This window comes from Jaculus jaculus, chromosome 1, assembly GCF_020740685.1.
Source record: "Jaculus jaculus isolate mJacJac1 chromosome 1, mJacJac1.mat.Y.cur, whole genome shotgun sequence".
In the NCBI taxonomy this organism is placed as follows: Eukaryota; Metazoa; Chordata; class Mammalia; order Rodentia; family Dipodidae; genus Jaculus; species Jaculus jaculus.
The window spans coordinates 335435421-335454809 of NC_059102.1; the positions used below are offsets into that span (position 1 = coordinate 335435421).

The 19389-nt window shown below is 44.6% G+C and overlaps 1 protein-coding gene across 4 annotated transcripts in view; it reads left to right on the plus strand.

Annotated features, from left to right (window-relative positions):
• Positions 1-19147, plus strand: part of Prox1 (prospero homeobox 1) — a 52753-nt gene extending 33606 nt beyond the window's left edge. For all 4 annotated transcript variants that reach the window (XM_045141178.1, XM_004671300.2, XM_045141177.1 and 1 more), the window contains one exon: positions 13897-19147. In XM_045141178.1, the coding sequence (XP_044997113.1) occupies positions 13897-14082 (186 nt within the window). In that variant the 3' untranslated portion in view covers positions 14083-19147. The remainder of the gene's footprint in view (positions 1-13896) is intronic.
• Positions 19148-19389: the final 242 nt, after the last annotated feature.

The window sequence follows — 19389 nt, forward strand, 5'->3', positions numbered from 1 at the left end:
ACTGCCGGGCACTCTCAGTGTCTTTGTAGAGAAGCTCTGTGTTTTGCCACCCTGAGGAGACAGGCCTGGGATTGGACTTGAGTCTGTCACAATACCAGAAGAAGCTCAACTGTTCTTTACTCACTGTTGTTCCCGAGCAGATGCCCCCTTGCAAACAACGTTCTCTGATACCTGAACGTTACCCGAAATCTCAAGGAAATGCTCTAGGGAATATGTTCACCATTGGGAGTCGCAGGCCAGTACTAGCAGAACTTGAGAACTGGACTCTGGCCAGTTAGATCAAGATCGAATCCCAGCACTGCCACATTGCAGATGCCTTACCTTTTCTGTGTGACACCTTTCTCACCTGTAAAACAAGGGACGTCCCAGTCATCACAGTATCTGATTGCAGAGTTGTGGGAATGCAGCGCATCGAAATGAGCTTATTAGCACCAATAAGTGCTGTGTAAGCACCCTCTTAGCTTGTCAAGTAATGTAGGGAACCAGGAAAAGGGAGGATGGAGCAGGGCAGTTGAGAGGAAGAAAAGAACAAAGTTTAATGATAGAATGTGTGAAATGTTATAATGACATGCATCATTGTGCATGCTAACTAAAAATTTTTTTAACAAAGTAACCTTGTCACTGCTACATCACCAGTACCCCATTTCCTACTGATCCAGAACAGGAAAACAAACAGGCCATTAGCGAATACACATCAAAACTTGGTCAATCCATCAATACAAAACTTTAAATTGTATGTATGTATGTATGTATGTATTTGCAAGCAGAGAGAGACTGGGCATGCCAGGGCCTCTAGCCACTGCAGATGTATGCTAGATGCATGCACTACTTTGTGCATCTAGCTTTATGTGGCTACTGGAACATTGAACCCAGGTCATACTGAACCCAGGTTGTTAGGCTTTGCAGGCAAGACCCTTACCTTAATGGCTGAGCCATATCTCCAGCCCCCAAAACTGGTTTTAAAGAGAGAAAGTGACTCCGCCTGATCAGAGCCTGGCTGTGGAGGCAGAACTGTTTGGATCAGTGGGGAAGCTAGAGACTAGTTTTCAGACTGGTGAAGAAGTGACAGACTGAACTCCGGGAGCCCTCGTGTTTGCTGCCTGTGCCTGAGGAGAAGGGAAGAAGGGCGATGCCCGGGTTTGTGGGAAGCAGCACCAGCCTGCCAGCCGGCCCTGGCCCTGCCAGCCTCACCTGGGCTCTGCTCAACTCACCTGGAAAGGGATGCGGTAGATTGTGTGTGTTGTTCTGACCTTGCCATTTCATGATCCCGGAACAGACAACTTCCTGCATTCCCTAACGAAGGCCTCGGGAGACCTAATCCCAAGGCAGCATTATGAGTACTGAGGCCTGGGAATCCAGATGGCTTCCATGTGGGGCCACTTCTACGCGGGCAACTCTGTGGCAGCTTAATTATTTCAGTGAGAACCTCCAGGGTGCTCCAGTTTGTTTTCTCCCAAGGCCCTCTTTGCAGATCTAAACCCTAACAGCGCCCTTGGAGGCCTGAAAATTCCCGTCGGGATGGATGGTAGAGACTGATTTTTGAGACTGATGAACAATATCGACTGAGTTGGCATGGTCATTTTCCTTGCTGCACCTTTTATCTGGTGACTTAGCCGAACCATGAGACACGTATCTATAGAGCCTCCGTTCTTGGGTGTGCTAAGAGGTGGTAGGCGTCTGTATGCCTGTCCCTACACGCTCCATACTGGCCACACCTCAGACAGGCAGCCGTCACTCATTTGTGTGTAAGGTTCAGTACTGCCCCTCTTTCAGGCGCCAGGGAGATTGCTCAGTCAATAACGACGGCTGCACAAGCGTGAAGACCTGAATTTGAATCCCCAGAGCCCCATGCCAAAGCTGGGCGTGGTGGTGCAGTCTTGTAATTCTGGTACTTGGAAGATGGAGACAGGCAGTTCCTGGGGATCCCCAGCTAGCTAGTCTAACTGAATCAATGAACTCGAGGTTCAGTGAGAGACCTTGTCTTCATAAGCAGGTTTCTGTATGCACCCACACATGTGTGTCCACTTACATATGAACAGACATATAAGCGTGTATACCACACACGCATACTCACATGGACAAAAACAGCGTTATCTGTTTAAGATGCTCTGACAGCTCCACATGAGGCAACCCAGCTTTTCTGTGAAGGAGCTGGAGGCAGTCACATCGTTAAGCTCCTTGCATTGGGAGCTTGTTTGGGTGTGTGTGAGAATGGGTTCGTTGAAGACAGGTGTCATCCCCTTGCAAATCTTTGAATGCTTTTCATGTTTCTTATGGTTAGTGCACCCGACTTCTTCCTTTCTTACTTCATATTTTTAATTAAAATCTGCTGCGACAGGTGTTAGTCAAAGGTGGTGCATTCATTCAGAGCAGGTGGGTGAGGGGTGTGAAAGCAGAGGTGACCAGATGCTGAAGTCAGTGGGAGAAGACGAAAGGCTGTGGTCTCAGGGCCACTGCAGTGCCTTTAATACACAGGATGTCCTCAAGATCTGTCATTTTCCATGAACGGAAGGTGTGCAGAATGGTCTGGGTGTAGGCTTCTGAAATTGCCAAGCAGCAGGTGAATCCAGACACAGACAGTATGCCAAGACTCCCCACTCTGAGCATTACTTCAAGTGTTGGTAGGGGTTTCGCGTGCTTCCAAACACTCCTCTGTTCTTTCTGGAATCTCTTCCCTTGCTTTCCACACCATTTACCTTTCTTGAAAACAGTGGTTCAAGGTCCTTCAGAAGCTCATATGTAGCTTTTGAAGTATAGTCGTCTCCCTGTGTCCACATGGGATTGGTTCCAGGACTCACCCCTCATGATGCCAAAATCCACAGATGCTCACATCCCTCGTATAAAATGGCAGTGTTTACATACAACCTACGCCTCTCCCCGTCTCCCCCACCCCGTACTTGAAGTCACCTCTGTGTGATATGTGACACCTCACACAATCTGAAGGAAACTGCACTGTTTGGATTATAATGACGAAAAAGGCATGTACATATTCAATACAGACACTATTTTTTGCCCATATTTTTTATCGGAATTTGGTTCAGTCTGTGGAGATGAAAACCATGCATGTGGAAAGCTAATTCTTCAAGTCCATCCTCAGTTTTGCCAAGGGCAATTGTAGAAGAGAGGTCAGTCATCCCTTAGATATACAAAACACAACTTCTCAGAGACTGATGATCTTGTCAGAGCCAACCCATAGGATTGAGCTGATACCTCTGTCCTTCAAACAACTGGGAGACTCTGGGGTTCACAGCCACTGTCAGTAGGGTCCCAGCCCCCATCATTCAGTGGTCCTCCGCGCTCTCTTGGTCCGCACAGTGCCGAGGGCTTCTTTGGGCACAGCGCTTTGCTCCTGGGCCTGTCTGACGTCCACTGCCCTCCGCGGCTTCCTAAGCGTATGGCTCAAATTGCTCCATCGCCGGGAATACAGGGCAGGTGGACAGTTTGAATATTGGCCTAAGCAAAGCTTAATAAAGAGAGAAAAGCTGCTGCAGAAAGCTATCACGTGATGCAGTCTCCAGTGAAACAGGAGTAACTGCGGATTATCTGTGCCCCAGCCTCCCTTCACGCAATATCGGAGCATTTATGCCATGTTGTTTTTGGATAGTTTCCCATCCAAGAATGGCACTGAGATTGGCCCTGTTTGTTTTCTCAGCTGCTAATTGCAGGCAAAGTTAAACTTCAAGGGCTCTTAGCTTGTCTTGAGCTAAGACACCAGTGACACATAAATCCTGGACCACCTTGATGTGAAGTTGGTCATGCCACAGGGCAGCTGGGGCGCTGGCTTCAGTGCCCACCTCTGCGTCTGATAGTGGAGCTGAGTGGTGAGGTGTGTCACCAAGCATAGGCAGCCTGTTCACTGGACACACTGGAATGTTCCCTAGCAGGAAGATTCCTAACAAGAAGTCAAAAACGGGACAGGACCACGATCCCCCCATGTCTGCATAGTTTGTTAGCTGTTCCCATGGACCCAGGCAGATTTCACTGCACCTGAGGAATGGTGTGGCATTGCAGGTTGAATCTGTGTGAGTCAGTCCCAACACCCCCCAAGAACAACTGGGGTGCTGGCTCAATGAGGCCCACGGGATTAGTGCATGATGAAAGAACACTGGGTTTCTAGAAAAGATGGTAGCCCTCACATTTGGCTAAGAACAGGATTTGACAAACTGGCCTTTAGGTGAGAGGTGACCCCCTAGTCTCTTTTTGATGTCCCCAATGTGAAGAACGGCTTTTATATTGTCAATAAAATTACCACAAAGAATACGTAGCTGAGACTGACTGTGGCCTTCAGGGAGTTCTGCCACAGCCCTTTCCCAAGGCTGCTGACCACCGCTGAAGGCAGGTTCTCTGCCTCGTGGTACATGAGGCATCTGAGAGCCCTCAGGCGCCAAAGCTTCCGAGCGCTTCGGTGCTTTGCTGAGATCACCGTAGTCCACCCTTACCTCCACAGCCTCGTCACTGTGCAGATCAACAGAGCACCTAGTCATGTCTAAGGTTTAGAATTCATTGTCAGATCTCTGGGGCCACATGGAGGCTTTTAATTTTATTTTCTGATCTGATCATTTGTCCCCCATTTGTTTATTTGTTGGTTTAAACATGGAATCATTCTTTGAGACATATGCAGAATTTGAGAGGGAAGATCAATTTCCTTTATGACAGAAAACTACACGGACACCCAGACGACCGTGCATGGACAAGTCAAGTAGGTGCCTCAGGCACACACAGTGAACCACATTTTAACCTCACGAAACCACTGGGACAGTTTCCGACAGATTTCTGTTCTCAGGATCTTATGAGAGAAGGGGTTTCTTTATTTTCATATCTGCATGCAGAGCTGACCATGGAATGTTTATAGTATCAAATTATGAACAGAGTAGATGTTAAAACATTTTTCCCCCTACCTGAAAGTCACAATTACTAAAAAGGCTTAATTCTTATACTTGTGGCTAATTATATATATATAATAATTTATATATATATATAATTATATATATATATATATATATATATATATATATATATGTATTTTTTTGCAATGCATCTTAAAGGTGTGAAACTTTTATTGTGAACTCTTGATTTTCTAAATACCCATTCTTTAGAGGGCAAAGGCTCTACTTCAGGCAAGGAAACAAAGAAAATGTGCTGGGTGTGTTGTGTGTCTGGCCTTTTTTTCTGCTGTTATCGGAGACGTACAAGTGAGAGGTGGGGCCAGTGGTCGCCCTGCCCCCACAAAGTCTATTTCCTGTGATCCTCTCAGCAGGTCACTGTCCGTGTAAGGTAGATCGCAGGCCTTCCTCCTTAACCGTTTCTATGTGACTGCTCATACCATTTACTGCCTCTCCCCCATGGGACCATTTCCACCTTGGCCTCTCGGGTTGCTATTCTCCCAGCATTTACAAGGGCCCAGATGGCCTTGGACGTCACAGGTCTCACCTGGGTGTTCTGCCACAGGTCAGTGTAGGTCTCTGCGGGGGGACCTCCCAGGAAGACGTACTCTCCCTTTGCCACCATCCCCCCACCCCCCAGGTAGGGTCTCATGCTGGTCCAGGCTGACCTGGAGTTCACTGTGTAGTCTCAGGGTGGCCTCGAACTCACAATGATCCTCCTACCTCTGCTGGGATTAAAGGTGTGGACCACCACGCCAGCTCTTTCGCCACCTTTTCTGTCTTTGTGGCTCTTTCCATCTGCTAAAGAGCAACTTTGGTTGTGTTGGGTGTGTCACTTGTTGCTGGTCCTGGCCTGGATTGGCTTCCTCCAGCCCCGCAGCCCTCCACCACGAGCTCCTCCGCAGGGCGGGGAGCGCGCTGGGGGAGGCTTCCAGGAGCAGAACCCGCTGAGCCTAAGCTCACTGGAGAGTTTGGCTTTTGGCAAGAAGGTCCTTTGCTCATCAGGTCAGCCTGAATAAAGATTTCTTTCTTCCACTCTTTTTAAAAGTCAAACATCAACTGAAATTGCTCCAGAATCACTCTCTCTTCCTCCCTCCCCACTTTCTCTCCATGTCTCTCTTTCTCAGATAATTCAGCCCCTTTCTCTTAAGTGCATTTTCTAGTATGAACTCATGGTACTTTGCTTTTCACCTTCCCTGTGAGACCACCACAAAATCTACTACATGTAGAAGTTGAAAAATGAATCAATTCTAAGCCAATCTTATCATTCCTAAAGCATGTTTATCCAGTTCTATAGTAGAAACCGGCAGACTGTTTGAAGGCCACATACTTTTCAAGCCTTGGTTGCAACACGTTTGCCCCATTTTGAAACTGTCTTTATCTAGCCGAGAAAACGAAAATCTATTTGACAAAGTGGCACTCTGGCCAGTTTATCTTGCAATATGGCTTTAGCTCACTGCGTTTATTGATCTCCTTAAATTAATGTTTACAGAATGCTACTGAATTTTGCTCAACAGAACATTGTTCTTTTGAAGCTTTGTAGGAAAAAAAAGAAGATACAGATTGTTAGTGCCATGTGTCCCTTTGCTGAGATGGAATAGGGGTGTGTGTGTGTGTGTGTGTGTGTGTGTGTGTGTGTTTGCACGCGCGTGTGTGTATGCGCCTTGAACTATAACCACTTCCTACAAGCATTATTCTTCACATGTTTATGTGGCAAAACATGTAACTAAGAAATAGACTCACTCTTGGTTGCTAAAAGTTGGAAGCTGCCTAGAGCATCGGAGGGAGAGAGATTTTAGTTTTTAGCTCAGCTGTGGTGGAATCTCTTTCTCTGTTTCCTTGGGTGTAACCCCAGAGGCATCTGGGAGCAGCCTTGCAGCCAGTGCTGTGAACAAAGCCATCCCTCAAAATACAGGTGAGTGCCTCCTAATCAAAGCCAGATGCCAGAACCCTTGGGTGGGAAGTCTCAGTATGACACCATGGTCTTTGACCATAGCACTCAGGAAGTCATACACGACACCTAATTGCTAATAAAGATGATTGTAAATCTGGCCCTCCCAGGGAGGCACATGCATCCATTCAGCTACCGACATGATAGAAAACAGGGCTGGAGTCCTGATTAGGAAATAGGCAAAATACCACTTGAGAAATATGAACCAACTTTCTCAATGTGTTGATTCAGCCATGACACTGCCCAAGCAAACCCCTCAGAGTGATGCTTTGGGCACAGTATTTGTCACAGCAAAGTGCTTCCCAAGAACTAGGGCTCCTTTTTAAAGGCCCAATCCACCACCTTACTTTGGGGTGGCATTTTCTGCTTTCCAAAGCACTTTTATATTGGCTTCCCCACCTGATCCTTCCCTGCATGGCATGGGAATCTTTGGAACCCTGTCATGCTCTCTGTTAGCATTCTGCCCTTTTTGTAGCCCTGGCTGTACCCACAGGGTCATGCGTGTGTGAGGGCCAGAGGAACCTGTTAGCATGAGCATCTTGCGACCACACCTCACACATCTACATCCATCTTTTCTGCTTTTTTGGCGGGAGCGTTTGGTGCGAGCCAGAGAGGAGAGGAGCCACAAGAATGTGTCTGCTCTTGTCTTTTCGTCGGATAATCTCTATCAGGAGTTACTAACGCATCTAAGCTTATCCTTTCAAGTCCACTCTGTGTGCTGCACACGAGTCCCCAGCTTGTGCCCTCAGGAGATAGGTCTCTCCTTGATCAATATTTACTTAACAAACAGCAGGGATGGGCAAGTTTGTTTAGGGGAATCATGTGCCCACCAGGGTGACTGAATGTTCAGGAAAGGACTCAGCAGCTTATCTCCTTCCCTAGGATCTTGGTGTGGGAAGGGTGTGTGCATGTGGGGAGATGCCCTTTTTCTTTTGAACGTCTCCAAAGACACAAGTCATCTAGAAAAATGTCTCGCTACCTATGCTTTCGACATCATCCACACCAACAGAGAGTTCATGAGGCAAAGTTTGTTTTGAAGAACCTTACAGAGTTGGTTTTTCTTTCCATGCTTCTGCACAGATTAAACATTTTGGAAAGGCTCCTGAGGTGAACTAAGTGTACCAGCATCTCCCCCGGGCCCCTTTGAGATGAGAAGAATGGAGGAAAGTGCACCGAGAAATAATACAAGTAGTTTGAGAAGGCAACCTTGTCTCTGTGGGGTGCGTGAGAAAGAGAGAGAGAGAGAGAGAGAGGGAGCAGGAAACATGTATGTGTGTGTGCGTGTGCGTGTGCGTGTGTGTGTGTGTGTGTGTATTAATACATATATGGCCATCAGAAATATATGCATACCTATGTGTGCATCTATTAAGCCCCCTCTTGATGGCTCTGCAGTTTTCAGGGCTGCTTCGCTGGTTTTCAGTGTCAGCGGTGTTGGACTGATTGTGACTGTGAGTTTCATGGTGCTGAAGTTGAGGACAATTGCTTGAAGGCTCCAGTCCACGCCCTCAGTGCTATTCACTGGGTGGCATCTGGGGCCAGTTTGGGGGGTTTTGTTTCCGTGTGTGTGTGTGTGTGTGTGTGTGTGTTGGGGCTGGGGGTGCTGGGGAGAGTTATTTATTTATTTGATTTGGTGAATCGGAGTTGTAAAAGCCATCTGAAATATTCATGCAGTATAGTCTGAGAAGCCGGTTTCTGTTTTATTTACTGCACAGTGGAACAGCCACAGCGGATTAGTTCTACAATACCCGTAACAAAAGCCCAACAGCTGATGCATGTGATGTTAGGAGGTGACAAAACAGTTAAAGTATGCTGCTGGCTACAGGCAAGCCGTCAGCAGATGCAGACAAAAGGGCTTGTGACAAGAATAACTCTCTCTCCAAGGCGAGCAGTGAAGAGTATCCAAAATACCGGTACCCTTTTCTCCTTGACATTGTCTTCTTACAGTCAGCATTGCATTGCCCTTTTATAGTATTAAAAAAAAAAAGTGGAGGAGGAGGAAGAAAGAAAACCCACACGCAAACTAATTCATCAAAACATAAGGAAGGATTTGTTTCCCATCCCTTAGACAGTCCTGCCTGTCCATGGACATCAGTTTCCAATTTTCTACTGGAGGAACTTTGAGGGGGAAAAAATGAGCTTAAACGTTGACCTGTAAAAGATGATCACCTCTGATAGGATTGGAATATATTAATGTACTCAGGAGGCCATTTGAGTTGTGGTTATTGGGGAGGAGCAAGGGAGAGAAGTGATGCCTGGCTTGTTTTCTATCCACTGCAGTAGAGGTGATTTCACTGATGAGCTAAAGGCCTGCGGACCAGTTTTTAAAGGGGATCAAGGATGGAGGAGTGTCCACGGAGACCTGTGCACAGGGCAAGGTTATGGTCCCCTGCAAGAGGCTGATGACTGAGCCTGTGGATGTTTCAGAGGTGTGAAAAATCAGCTTCAGTGTCTCCAGAAAATAGGAGAGGCTGTCTTCTTTTAACCTTTGTAATTCCCCTTCTATTCTCTGTGACATTCATTCAGCTGCCAAGAGCGTTTGGCAAGGTTTGGGCCAGCAAGCACACTTGCAGTGACCGCTAACCTTGGTATGTCCTGACACTTATGATGAGTATCTGCAGGACACAGAAGGCAGGCAGCCTGCTATGTCGGGCTTTTATTATGTACTGCAGAGGCTAGGGACAGTCGGTTTAATAAAACAAATCATCCTTGAAGGTAAAGCAACTGGGAAGAGGAGGAGGAAGACGGGGTGGGGAGTGTCTTTGCCACTCGATCCGATTTTAGAAAGACAGAAAGAAAGAGGGAGAGAGAAAGAAAGAAAACAGAAAAACTGCCACCCACCCAATATACCACGTGTGTGGAAGCCAGCTGTGGACTGAGCCCGTGCCCATTTGAAGCCATCTTGCCCCCATTTCCCTGAAGTCCACAAGGCACTCATTTGCCCTGTTCAAGATGCAAGAACAAATGATTCTGGTAAAATTGGTAGGTGCTGTTGGCCAGCCCCCTTTAGATGGACAAGTGTGTTCAAGGACTTCATCACAATTCTGTGCCCCTCCAAATGTCAAGGGAAGACAATTGGGGGTGAGGTTCCTATATTAGGCTGCCTTGTTATCAAAGCAAAGTTTCCACTCTCACTCCTGAAGAACGCCTGCTAAGCAGCTCCCACAATAGCCTGCGAGTTCAGCCAAAGACTCTGGAAGCCTTTTGTTTTTCCCCTGTGGCATGTCCAAAGGCCCTGCCCTCCCCCTCCCCACCCCCAGCAGCCTGCATTGTCTTGCATTCCAGCGACTTGATTGACTGTTGCCACCTGATGCTGAGGAGATAGACTCTAGGGTTCATTCTGAGGATTGTTGGGTTCTATTAAAAGAAACCTAGATAAGGGATTACTTGTCACTAAGGGATTTTCTGCAGATGTTTATTGGTGATTGGAAAGTCATTAGGTATGAAGAGGTGCACAAAACTATGGGGTAATATCATGTTCCTGATCCTGAGCTCTAAGATGCCCCCAAAACATCAGGAGGAACCGCACTTAACTCTGGTAGCTAGAGGTAGGGAAAGTATTCTAGCAGAGAGCCAAGCACCCTATTTTCATGGGTGAGATTCCCACCTGTGGGTGGCATTCCTCTCAGTGGATCACTTGCTATACTGAACCTCTGGAGACAGTAACAATGATTAACTGCCCCAATGTTAGAAGATCTCTTCCTAACGTTCTTCACCCGGCCACTGTGTGCAACTGCCTGAGAGCAAGCACTGACGTAAAAGCCATGTCACTTGTACACAATCAGTATCTTCCCAATAACCAATAGTCAATAACCAGACTCTCCAGGGGTGTCTTTTTCCATGATTTCTATTTATGCTCAGTTTAGTAGCTTCCTGGTGATGGCTGGACTCAGTTACAGACCCATAGCTCATCAGGCATTGAATGTTGACATGCATTTAAAAATCATTAAAGTCAGTTGTAGGGCAAAACCTGATCCCAGCTCTTGAAAATTGGGGTCAGGAGAATTGGTAGTTCAAGGTCATCCTCAAACACATAGTGACTTTTAGGACACCCTGGGCTATTTGAGACCTTGTCTCAAAAATAAAATAAGGGGCTGGAGAGATGGCTTAGCAGTTAAGGCGCTTGCCTGCAAAGCCCGAGGACCCAGGTTCAACTCCCCAGAATCCACATATGTCAGATGCACAGGGTGATGCATATGCACAATATGGTGCATCCATCTAGGATTCAATTGCAGTGCCTAGGGGCCCTGGTGAGCCGATTCTATCTCTCTCACACACACACACAAAAAAAATAAAACAAAAATTATTAAAAGGGAACCAACAGGTGGTAGTGGAAAGATGCCTTATTTCACATGTGTCTTTATCTCAGGGTTTTTCCATCACAGAGGATCTCCCAGTTCCTTCACCTATAACATAACAATCCTGAGATCTATAATGGTTGAAATTCTAATCTAATCATTATTTTAAGGTTTTTTTTTTTTTAAATGATACTGGGTATCAAACCCAGGGCCTCAGACATTGCAAGCAAATGTTTGTACCACTGAGCTACATTCCAGCCCTAAGCTTCCTTTGCATCAACCATTGAGGGAGAATTTAAGTTTGACTCCAAAGTACTATGGGATAGAGCAGGTGAGACCCCATTATGAATTACCTTATTTATCAAATAAATCTGAAAAAGACCCTGTAGAATATTGGGGTGACAGAATAAAGACTTTTTTGATAAAGTAATTGAAGCCAGAGAGAAGTAGGTAAAAAGTTAGATACAAATACAGAAGATATTCCGGGATCACCCATGCTGACTACCTCAAGCAATGAATGTTTAAAACGGGATAAGACCTTGGGCAACCATTAACAAGCCTATGGATAAAAGGAACAACCTAGGCCTAGAGAGATGGCATAGTGGTTAAGGTGCTTGCCTGCTAAGCCTAAGGACCCATGTCCAGGCTCTCCAGATCCCACCTAAGTCAGATGCACAAAGGTGAGACAAGCGCAAGGTCACACATACCCACTAGGTGGCGCAAGCATCTGGAGTTAGATTCCAGTGGCGGAGGTCCTGGCAGACCAATTCTCTCTCTCTCCAAAATTAAAAATTAAAAAAAGAAAAACTGAAGAGCTGCCCTCTTTCTCAGTTGAATTTTCCAGTGTGGGTCCTCCTCCATAACCTGTACTGTTCTGGAGGAATCTCTGTCCTCTGACCATCTCCTCTGGTCCCTTTAGGCCCTGCTCCCCTGACCTGTTGTGAGATCTTGGAGCAGGCGGGGCTTCCAGCCTCCAGGCATCTGCTGGAGCTGCTGCCCATACCTGCGCCCTGTGCCCTCTGTCATGGCCTCTCCCAGGGTTCAAGGAGCCCAGGTGCCCATGGCGGTACTGCTGCCATCGACCAGTGAGAACTCTTTCTACGAGGTTGATGTTACTAAGTAGTGGTGTTTCTTTGGCACTTGGTTAACAGGTCCCAAGCCAAGTAGTCAGAGTGAATAGTTGAGCTGCAAACTGCACCCCAATCATAGCCTCTCTCTCTCAGCAAGGCCCGCTGAACAAAACATGGAAGACTGTCTTTGGGAGAGCAGGAAAGACTTAGAAAGAGTGCTGAGACTTTTGATTTGAGCACTACGCTGTCGCCAAGAAATCTTGTGTGTAAAGGAGCTTTGGGGAAATCGCACAGGGGCTTTGGGAAATCCATGTAAAGTGACGGCAGACTTTGGTGGTGGGCAGAAAGGTGGTGGAGGAAGTGGCACGCTGGTGATTTTCCAGTTCATCTGGAGTTCTGTCCTTCCACAGTCCAGAGGTCAGACTGTTCAATCAACAACTATGAACACAAACATGTGCATACACACAGCATATGTATGTTCATTGCTATGGAAGAAAGGAACTGAAAAATAGGGGTTCTCAAAAGAATATCTGAGGAATGCTACTTTTGGAATAGGATGACCTTGAGCAGTTTCCTTGATGTCTCAGCCTCAGCTGTCTCATTTTATGATTGAGAAGGTTTCTTTTTTCAAATTTTTTTTTGTTTATTTATTTATATGAGAGAGATCGAAAGTGAGAGGCAGAGAGAAAGAGAAAGAGAGAGAGAGAGAATGGGTGCACCAGGACCTCCAGCCACTGCATGCGCCCCTTATGCATCTGGCTAACGTGGGTTCTGGGGAATCAAGCCTCAAACCGGGGTCCTTAGGCTTCACAGGCAAGCGCCTAACCGCTAAGCCATCTCTCCAGCCCTTGAGAAGTCTTCTTATGTGGAGGTCAGGAGAAGGGAATGGCATTCGTGTGTAACACAGTGCCTGACACGTGGTAAGCACTGGAGAAGTGTGAAGTGTTTGTTGTAATTATCAGCTGCACAAATTAGTCTCTAATGGAACAATTCTGATCTCCAAGCAAAATGATTTCTCATGTACTGTTTTCAGGTCAGTTTAAATTTCATATGGTGTGGATCTGTTATTGTCTTTCTCTTTCTCTGTTATGTACATGGAGTGTGTTATGGTAGAATCAGACCCAACTGAGTGTTCAAGTCAACTGTTCTCTGATGCAAACAGAAAGCAGATTTGAGGACTCCTTCACTGAAGATATGGGTTTATGTAAGAGCCCAATCACTTAACATTCTGTTTTGAGAACGCTGTTTGTTTTCATAATGGAAATCAAAAGGAAGCTAAATCAAATTCTGAAAACAGAGCTTGAGGCTTTCTTCTGGAATGGGCCTGTCCATGATGTGAGAAGTGGTGACAACCAGGTCTCCTTTCCTAGCGCCATGCCCTAAGCAACCCAGCGAATGGGCCAGATAGGTCCCTTTCTCTACCTCAGTATTCACAATGAAATCTTAGTTTCTTCAGTAGGTCTGCATGCATCCTTTGCAAGTGTCTCTCTCAAAGTCTACAGAGCTGTCAACCCTACATTACAATGCTGCTATATATAACAACTTTACATAAGAGAATAGAGGCCGGACATTTTTAGAAAATGCAGGTGCTGTGCAAAGCCCCTTCTGAAAGCATGAACTTAGCTCAGTTTCCTTTGAAGAACTGGAGACTTGAAACTGAAAACTTTATTAATGCCATTGTCTCCTTGTATCAGCAGGTTCCAGAGAGATTCCTGGAAGTTGCGCAGATCACATTACGGGAGTTTTTCAATGCCATTATCGCGGGCAAAGATGTCGATCCTTCCTGGAAGAAGGCCATATACAAGGTCATCTGCAAGCTGGATAGCGAAGTCCCAGAGATTTTCAAATCCCCAAACTGCCTACAAGAGCTGCTTCACGAGTAGAGATTCCAGCCGTCTTTGAATGTATGAATATTAGCAGTCCCTCTTGGACGTCAAACTTCTATGTTTCTAGATTTTGATTTCCCGTGTGTGTGTGGTGTGTGTGGTGTGTGTGTGTGTGGGAGGCATGGATATGTTATGTGGTAATTCCTCTTCATCCTCTTTCCTTTCCCTTTTTCTTTCCATAACAAGGGGATGGGGGTATTTCCTTCATCTTAGTTTACTTTTACCCAAGGCCCTTAATGTTTGGAGACTTAAGCTAGGGTTGATTTTCAGGGAAAAGGTGTGTTGGCCTGTGTGAGATCTACGATTACAAGGCAGGGCAGTTGATGAGGACACCTCTACAGAATCGGAGGGGGGGCCAGGGTGAACCCAGACACAGCCGAGCTCCTCAGGTGGTGGCGTGTCTCTTCTTCCTGTGGTTTAGAAGTTCTGAAAGCCCAATGAAACCACTTAAGTATCTTGTTTGAAATGAGCTTAGTAAGTAACTTTTCCTTACATGTTTAAAGACATTGTCAATGGCAGCCTAGCAGCTTGTGTCCCAAAAGTGCCCCCCAAGAAGAAAGTTAAAAAGAAAACATAATTGCTACCAAGCCTTTTCTAAGAGAAAAGACAAACACCCCAAAACTAGTAGCAGTTTCTAATGGAGGCAAAATTATTCTGTACAGAACTGATTTCAAAATGAGACTGGAAACTCACTCAGTCTTCTAGCCACTTCTGTAAACTTGATAACAGGTTCTGGGTTAGTCTTCATAAAGAAAGACCCTATACTCCCTTATCAATTTCTATTTATTTTGCTTAAGATATTAAAATGCACGCACATTTCACATTCGTTATTTGCTCTACTTTGTTTGTGTGCTTAGAAGGACTGCCATTTCTGTTTAACACTGTTTCTCCCGAAAACACTAATTTCTGAATACCTTTCTCCAGTAAAGAATAAAGGAATTGCCACTGACTATACAAGCCCTGCCTACACTGGAAGCTTGTTGGCAGCTGTGGGAGACTTAGTCTTCACCTCCAGCAAGGAATGTTTGTGACAATGACCTGTTTGCATATGCAGTTCCATACTCCTGTGATGAGTCTGCATGAGGTGACAGTCTGTTTCTTCATTTTAGGTATAGCATGTTAAAGCTCCTGACCATGTCTCTTCTACTTCAGAAAAGCTAGGGTTGACCAAAATGTGACCAGAGCGTAGAGCCCAGGCTGGCTAGGGGTTAATCCAGAAGACACGACTTCAGCACACCTAAGAAAGTAGCTGCTAGCTTACCTTTCTCTAATAGCTCCCTTTTCTTTCTTTCTTTCTTTTTTCAAGTTTATTGATGATGTATCATGTCCCATATTTGCATTTACACAACAGAATGGCATTCACACCTGTTTTTTTTAGATGGACTTTTGTGTACAGATGCAGGAGGAACTCACCATTTCATTCTGGAGTATTCTCCAGGTCCCTCTTCTCTCTTAGGTAATTTGATATACACCTCCTAAAATGCCACAGTAACAGATCTGGTATTAAAAACACACAGAACATAAATGCCATTTTTCCTTAATTTTTTTTTTAAATAAAAATTACATTTCACTGTGTAGAACACAGGTTGACCCATGTGACTGAGTGGCTGACCCGATCACTGTCGTTTAACGTCATTTGTAAATTCTGCTGATGGACAGGAATGTACAATCGTTGTCAGCACAAAGCCTTAAAACCTGCTGACTTTCAACTAAGCCCCGCGGCCCTGTGAGGCCCTGCATCTTCCGAGACGGGCAGGCCCTGGCAGCGCGGGCAGGCGTGGGGCACCTGCCCTCGCGCAGCACTCATGTCCCCCCTCTCGTGCCCCCACACATCCACGGAGAACCCTTAGGACCAACTTGTTACCTTTCCGGGTGTCTTTAGAAAGAAAAGTTCAGATGGCCATTCCATTGGAAGAACACCTAAAAACAACAACAATCCAGTTAACACAAAGCAGGGAAGAAATCAGAGCTTCCGGGACACACCAGAAGGGTTTTACTCGCTGTCACCTGTGCCGCTGGGTCCTTCTGTTCCACGTCATGTCATTCATGCCAACAGCGTGCTGCCCTTTCCTTTGCAAGGTCAAAGACAAGGCTGGGGCGTGTCCACCTGAATAGACAGATCGTTGCCAGGTATATTCTTAATCTAGAGCAAATGAGATGTTGATCGCAGACTTCCTTGAATTTTCAACACCTTCTTCCCTTGCCTTTCCACTTTAAATACACAAATTAAGCAAAAATGTGTTTTCACCACTAATCATCAATGCACTTACCTACTGAAAGTACCCACTCCATGTTTGGGGGGGGGTGGGCTTAGAAATTACTGTCGTAGAAATCGTGGCATGAGGATAAAACTCTCCACTTTGCTCTGAAAATAGCACTCTATGGCCTTGCTTCCGTCAGGTAGTTTTGCCCTTTACAATTATAGTATCTCATGCCTCCCAGGGCACTGGGAAATGACAAGAAAAACCTCCTAGTTAATATTTTTTTCTTTAAAAAAGAAGCATATATATATCTCACCATCTTTCAAATCTTAGCTCAGCTTTCACCGAGCAGAAATTGAGCCATGGGAGACAGTTGGCTTTCCATGGTGGAGGGAGGCGACAGAGGGACAGCTTACGTAGGAGGGAAAAGGCAGCATCGGAAGTCCACGCTCAAAGCACACATCAGCGCGTACTCTCTGCTCGCCCTCCGTTGTTTCTGCGTGTACACTTGAGGTGATCGTCTGTGCCTAGACCTAAATGCACCAGCGGGGGGATTTGTTTAAATCCTTCAAAATACCAGTTTTTTTTCCCCACAAGTTCAATTTTCTTGTGCCTTCTGTGGCTTTCAGTTTCATCCTTTTGACTTTATTTCCAATTACTACAGCTGCAATAAACACGAGAATTTTTTTTTTTTTCTGGCTGTTTGACATAACGTTGATAGCTATGCATACTTTGTGTCTTTTTAAAACAAAGCGGGAGAATATGTTTTTGAAGAAGAGAATTTTTAGAACAGTTTGATACCGCAAATTATTTTTTCCTCAATTGTTTGAGCAGCATTCGAGTTTTGAAAATTCTTGTAGAAGCCAATTTTTTGTAACTGTGGTGCAAATCTTGTGTTTTCTTAGCCTAATAAAAAGTAGCATAGAAGCAATATTTCTTACCATGTGCTCTGAGTGTACAGATGTGTGACGTGGCATCACACGCACACTGAGACACACATGTAAAATATACATATATATGCGTGTGAAGTGGAAAGCTGATCTTTTCTTATCTAGATTTAAGAACCTATTTTAGACATTTGTTCTGTTTTGTGAAAAGAATGTTCTATTTGCGACAACAAAACTGACTTCTTACCGTCCCTCTGGCCATTTCACAAGGACGTTTCACATTAAATGGTAAATATGTGGAAGATGTTAGAATGTAGTAATTATTTAAGTAAATGTTCACCCATATATTCTGAAGTTTGCTTTGTGCCTCCAAGTATTATTTAATTAGAGTGTTTTATGTTTGCAGAATCTTTGTTACTGTACTAGGGTTATGGGTGAATATCATTTAAAAGTTTTAAAACAAAAAAAAATCAAAACAGAAACACTAAGCAAGAGGGGAACTTTTATAAGGCAATGTAAATAGTTAACCTCATGGCTGTTGTTACGTAGGCCATGAGACCTTAATAGCTACATTCTCGAAACATCTGTTGGATTTATTAGGAACACTACACTGACTGTCTAGGCAGTTGAAAGCATTCCTGAAAATCCTGCTCTCTACTTTTAAAAGATAACAGTCTCTTTTATCAGATGTCAAGGGCAAGGGTAATGCCGTTTCTGTAAATTTATGAAGTTTCTTTTCTATGTACATGAAGACATTTAGTAAGTAACCCCCCCCATCTCCACACACATGCAGGTTAATATTGAATCATAAAGCTAAAGGGTTGGGGGTTAAAAATACGATTCCCCCCCTACAACAATCATAAACTCATCAAAGAAAAAGTGGCTTACAGAATACCCGGGAAGAAGCAGTGTGTGTGAGGGCAGTGAAAAGTCCTTGCCATGTATATTATAAAGTACTCATTGGTGTGAATAGTACAAATGTTTCCTTCTGGTACAAGCTCTGTGTTTGCAGCATTAATAAGAATTGTTGTCCAAAGGTCCCTTTTAACTTGAAGCTGGTTCATATGGGTTAGCACTTGCTGTATCGCACTTACATGTTACGTTGAAGGCCACGCAGTTTGTTTTCTGTAGACTTGCTGGTTGTAAACCATCTGTAAAACTCAAGCTAAGATGCTCATCTTCAGAGCTGGGATCAAAACTGGTACCAAATCCTTGTATCTTCTTATGATTATCCTTCTTAGAACATACCAGAATGTGGAAGCGTCTGGACTTTGAGTCTTTTCACCTGAGCCCTCTTTCAGTTCAAACACCCCAATATACAGACATGAGCAGGGGACGCAGACAGACTGAACTTCCTCTGTGAAAATGGACTCACTTGGTAACTTTTAAATATTCAATTCCTCCATGTAAGGGAGAAAGTGTTTTAAAGTTGTGTGTAGCCACTTCATATTGAAACCTACAAAAAAAAATGTATTTGGGGTTGGTCTCAGTGCCCTAAAAGAATCAAAGGTCACAGCTTCCCTGATATTGTCCCAGCCAGTTCTCATATGTATATAGTATAAACCGTGAAAAACACTGCCTTTATATAATTTAGCAATATGTTGTAAATAGCATTATGAAGCTCTTTTTTTGTAATAAAGACCCTTTGATTTGAATATAGTACAATAATGGAACTGATAAAGTCAATTTTTGATTTTTTTTAGCTAGAGGCAACTTCAAATGCATTTTGTTATTGTCTATTGTTCTGAAGACTTTGCATAATTTATTGGTTTAATTTATCCTAATTTATTTGATGAAGGTGTACAATTTTGTATTACCAAGGATGTACTGTAATATTAATTGATAGGATAAAACAATGAGACTCCCTGTCCATATTAAGAATATATATTAAAAAAAGGTGCAGTAGACAATTGACTTTAAAGTAAGAGTAAAACAGTTTAGTTTGGCAGCTACTAAATTTTAAAACAGGAAGAAGAAAACACAACACAACCTTGTTGTGGGGAGGGCGGGGAGGGTCTACTTTGTGTGTCTGAGGCTTTTCTATTCTCTCCGAACGGTTCCCTTTGCTTTGTGCCACTTGAAGGGTGCAGTAGTCTAATTGCCTTGTGTGCCTTCCATCTTCTCTTAAACTGAATGTATGTGCAGTACATATGCAAGCTTGTGCAAAATAAAATATACATTACAAGCTCATGCCGTCAGGCGTTTTGTTTGGAAAA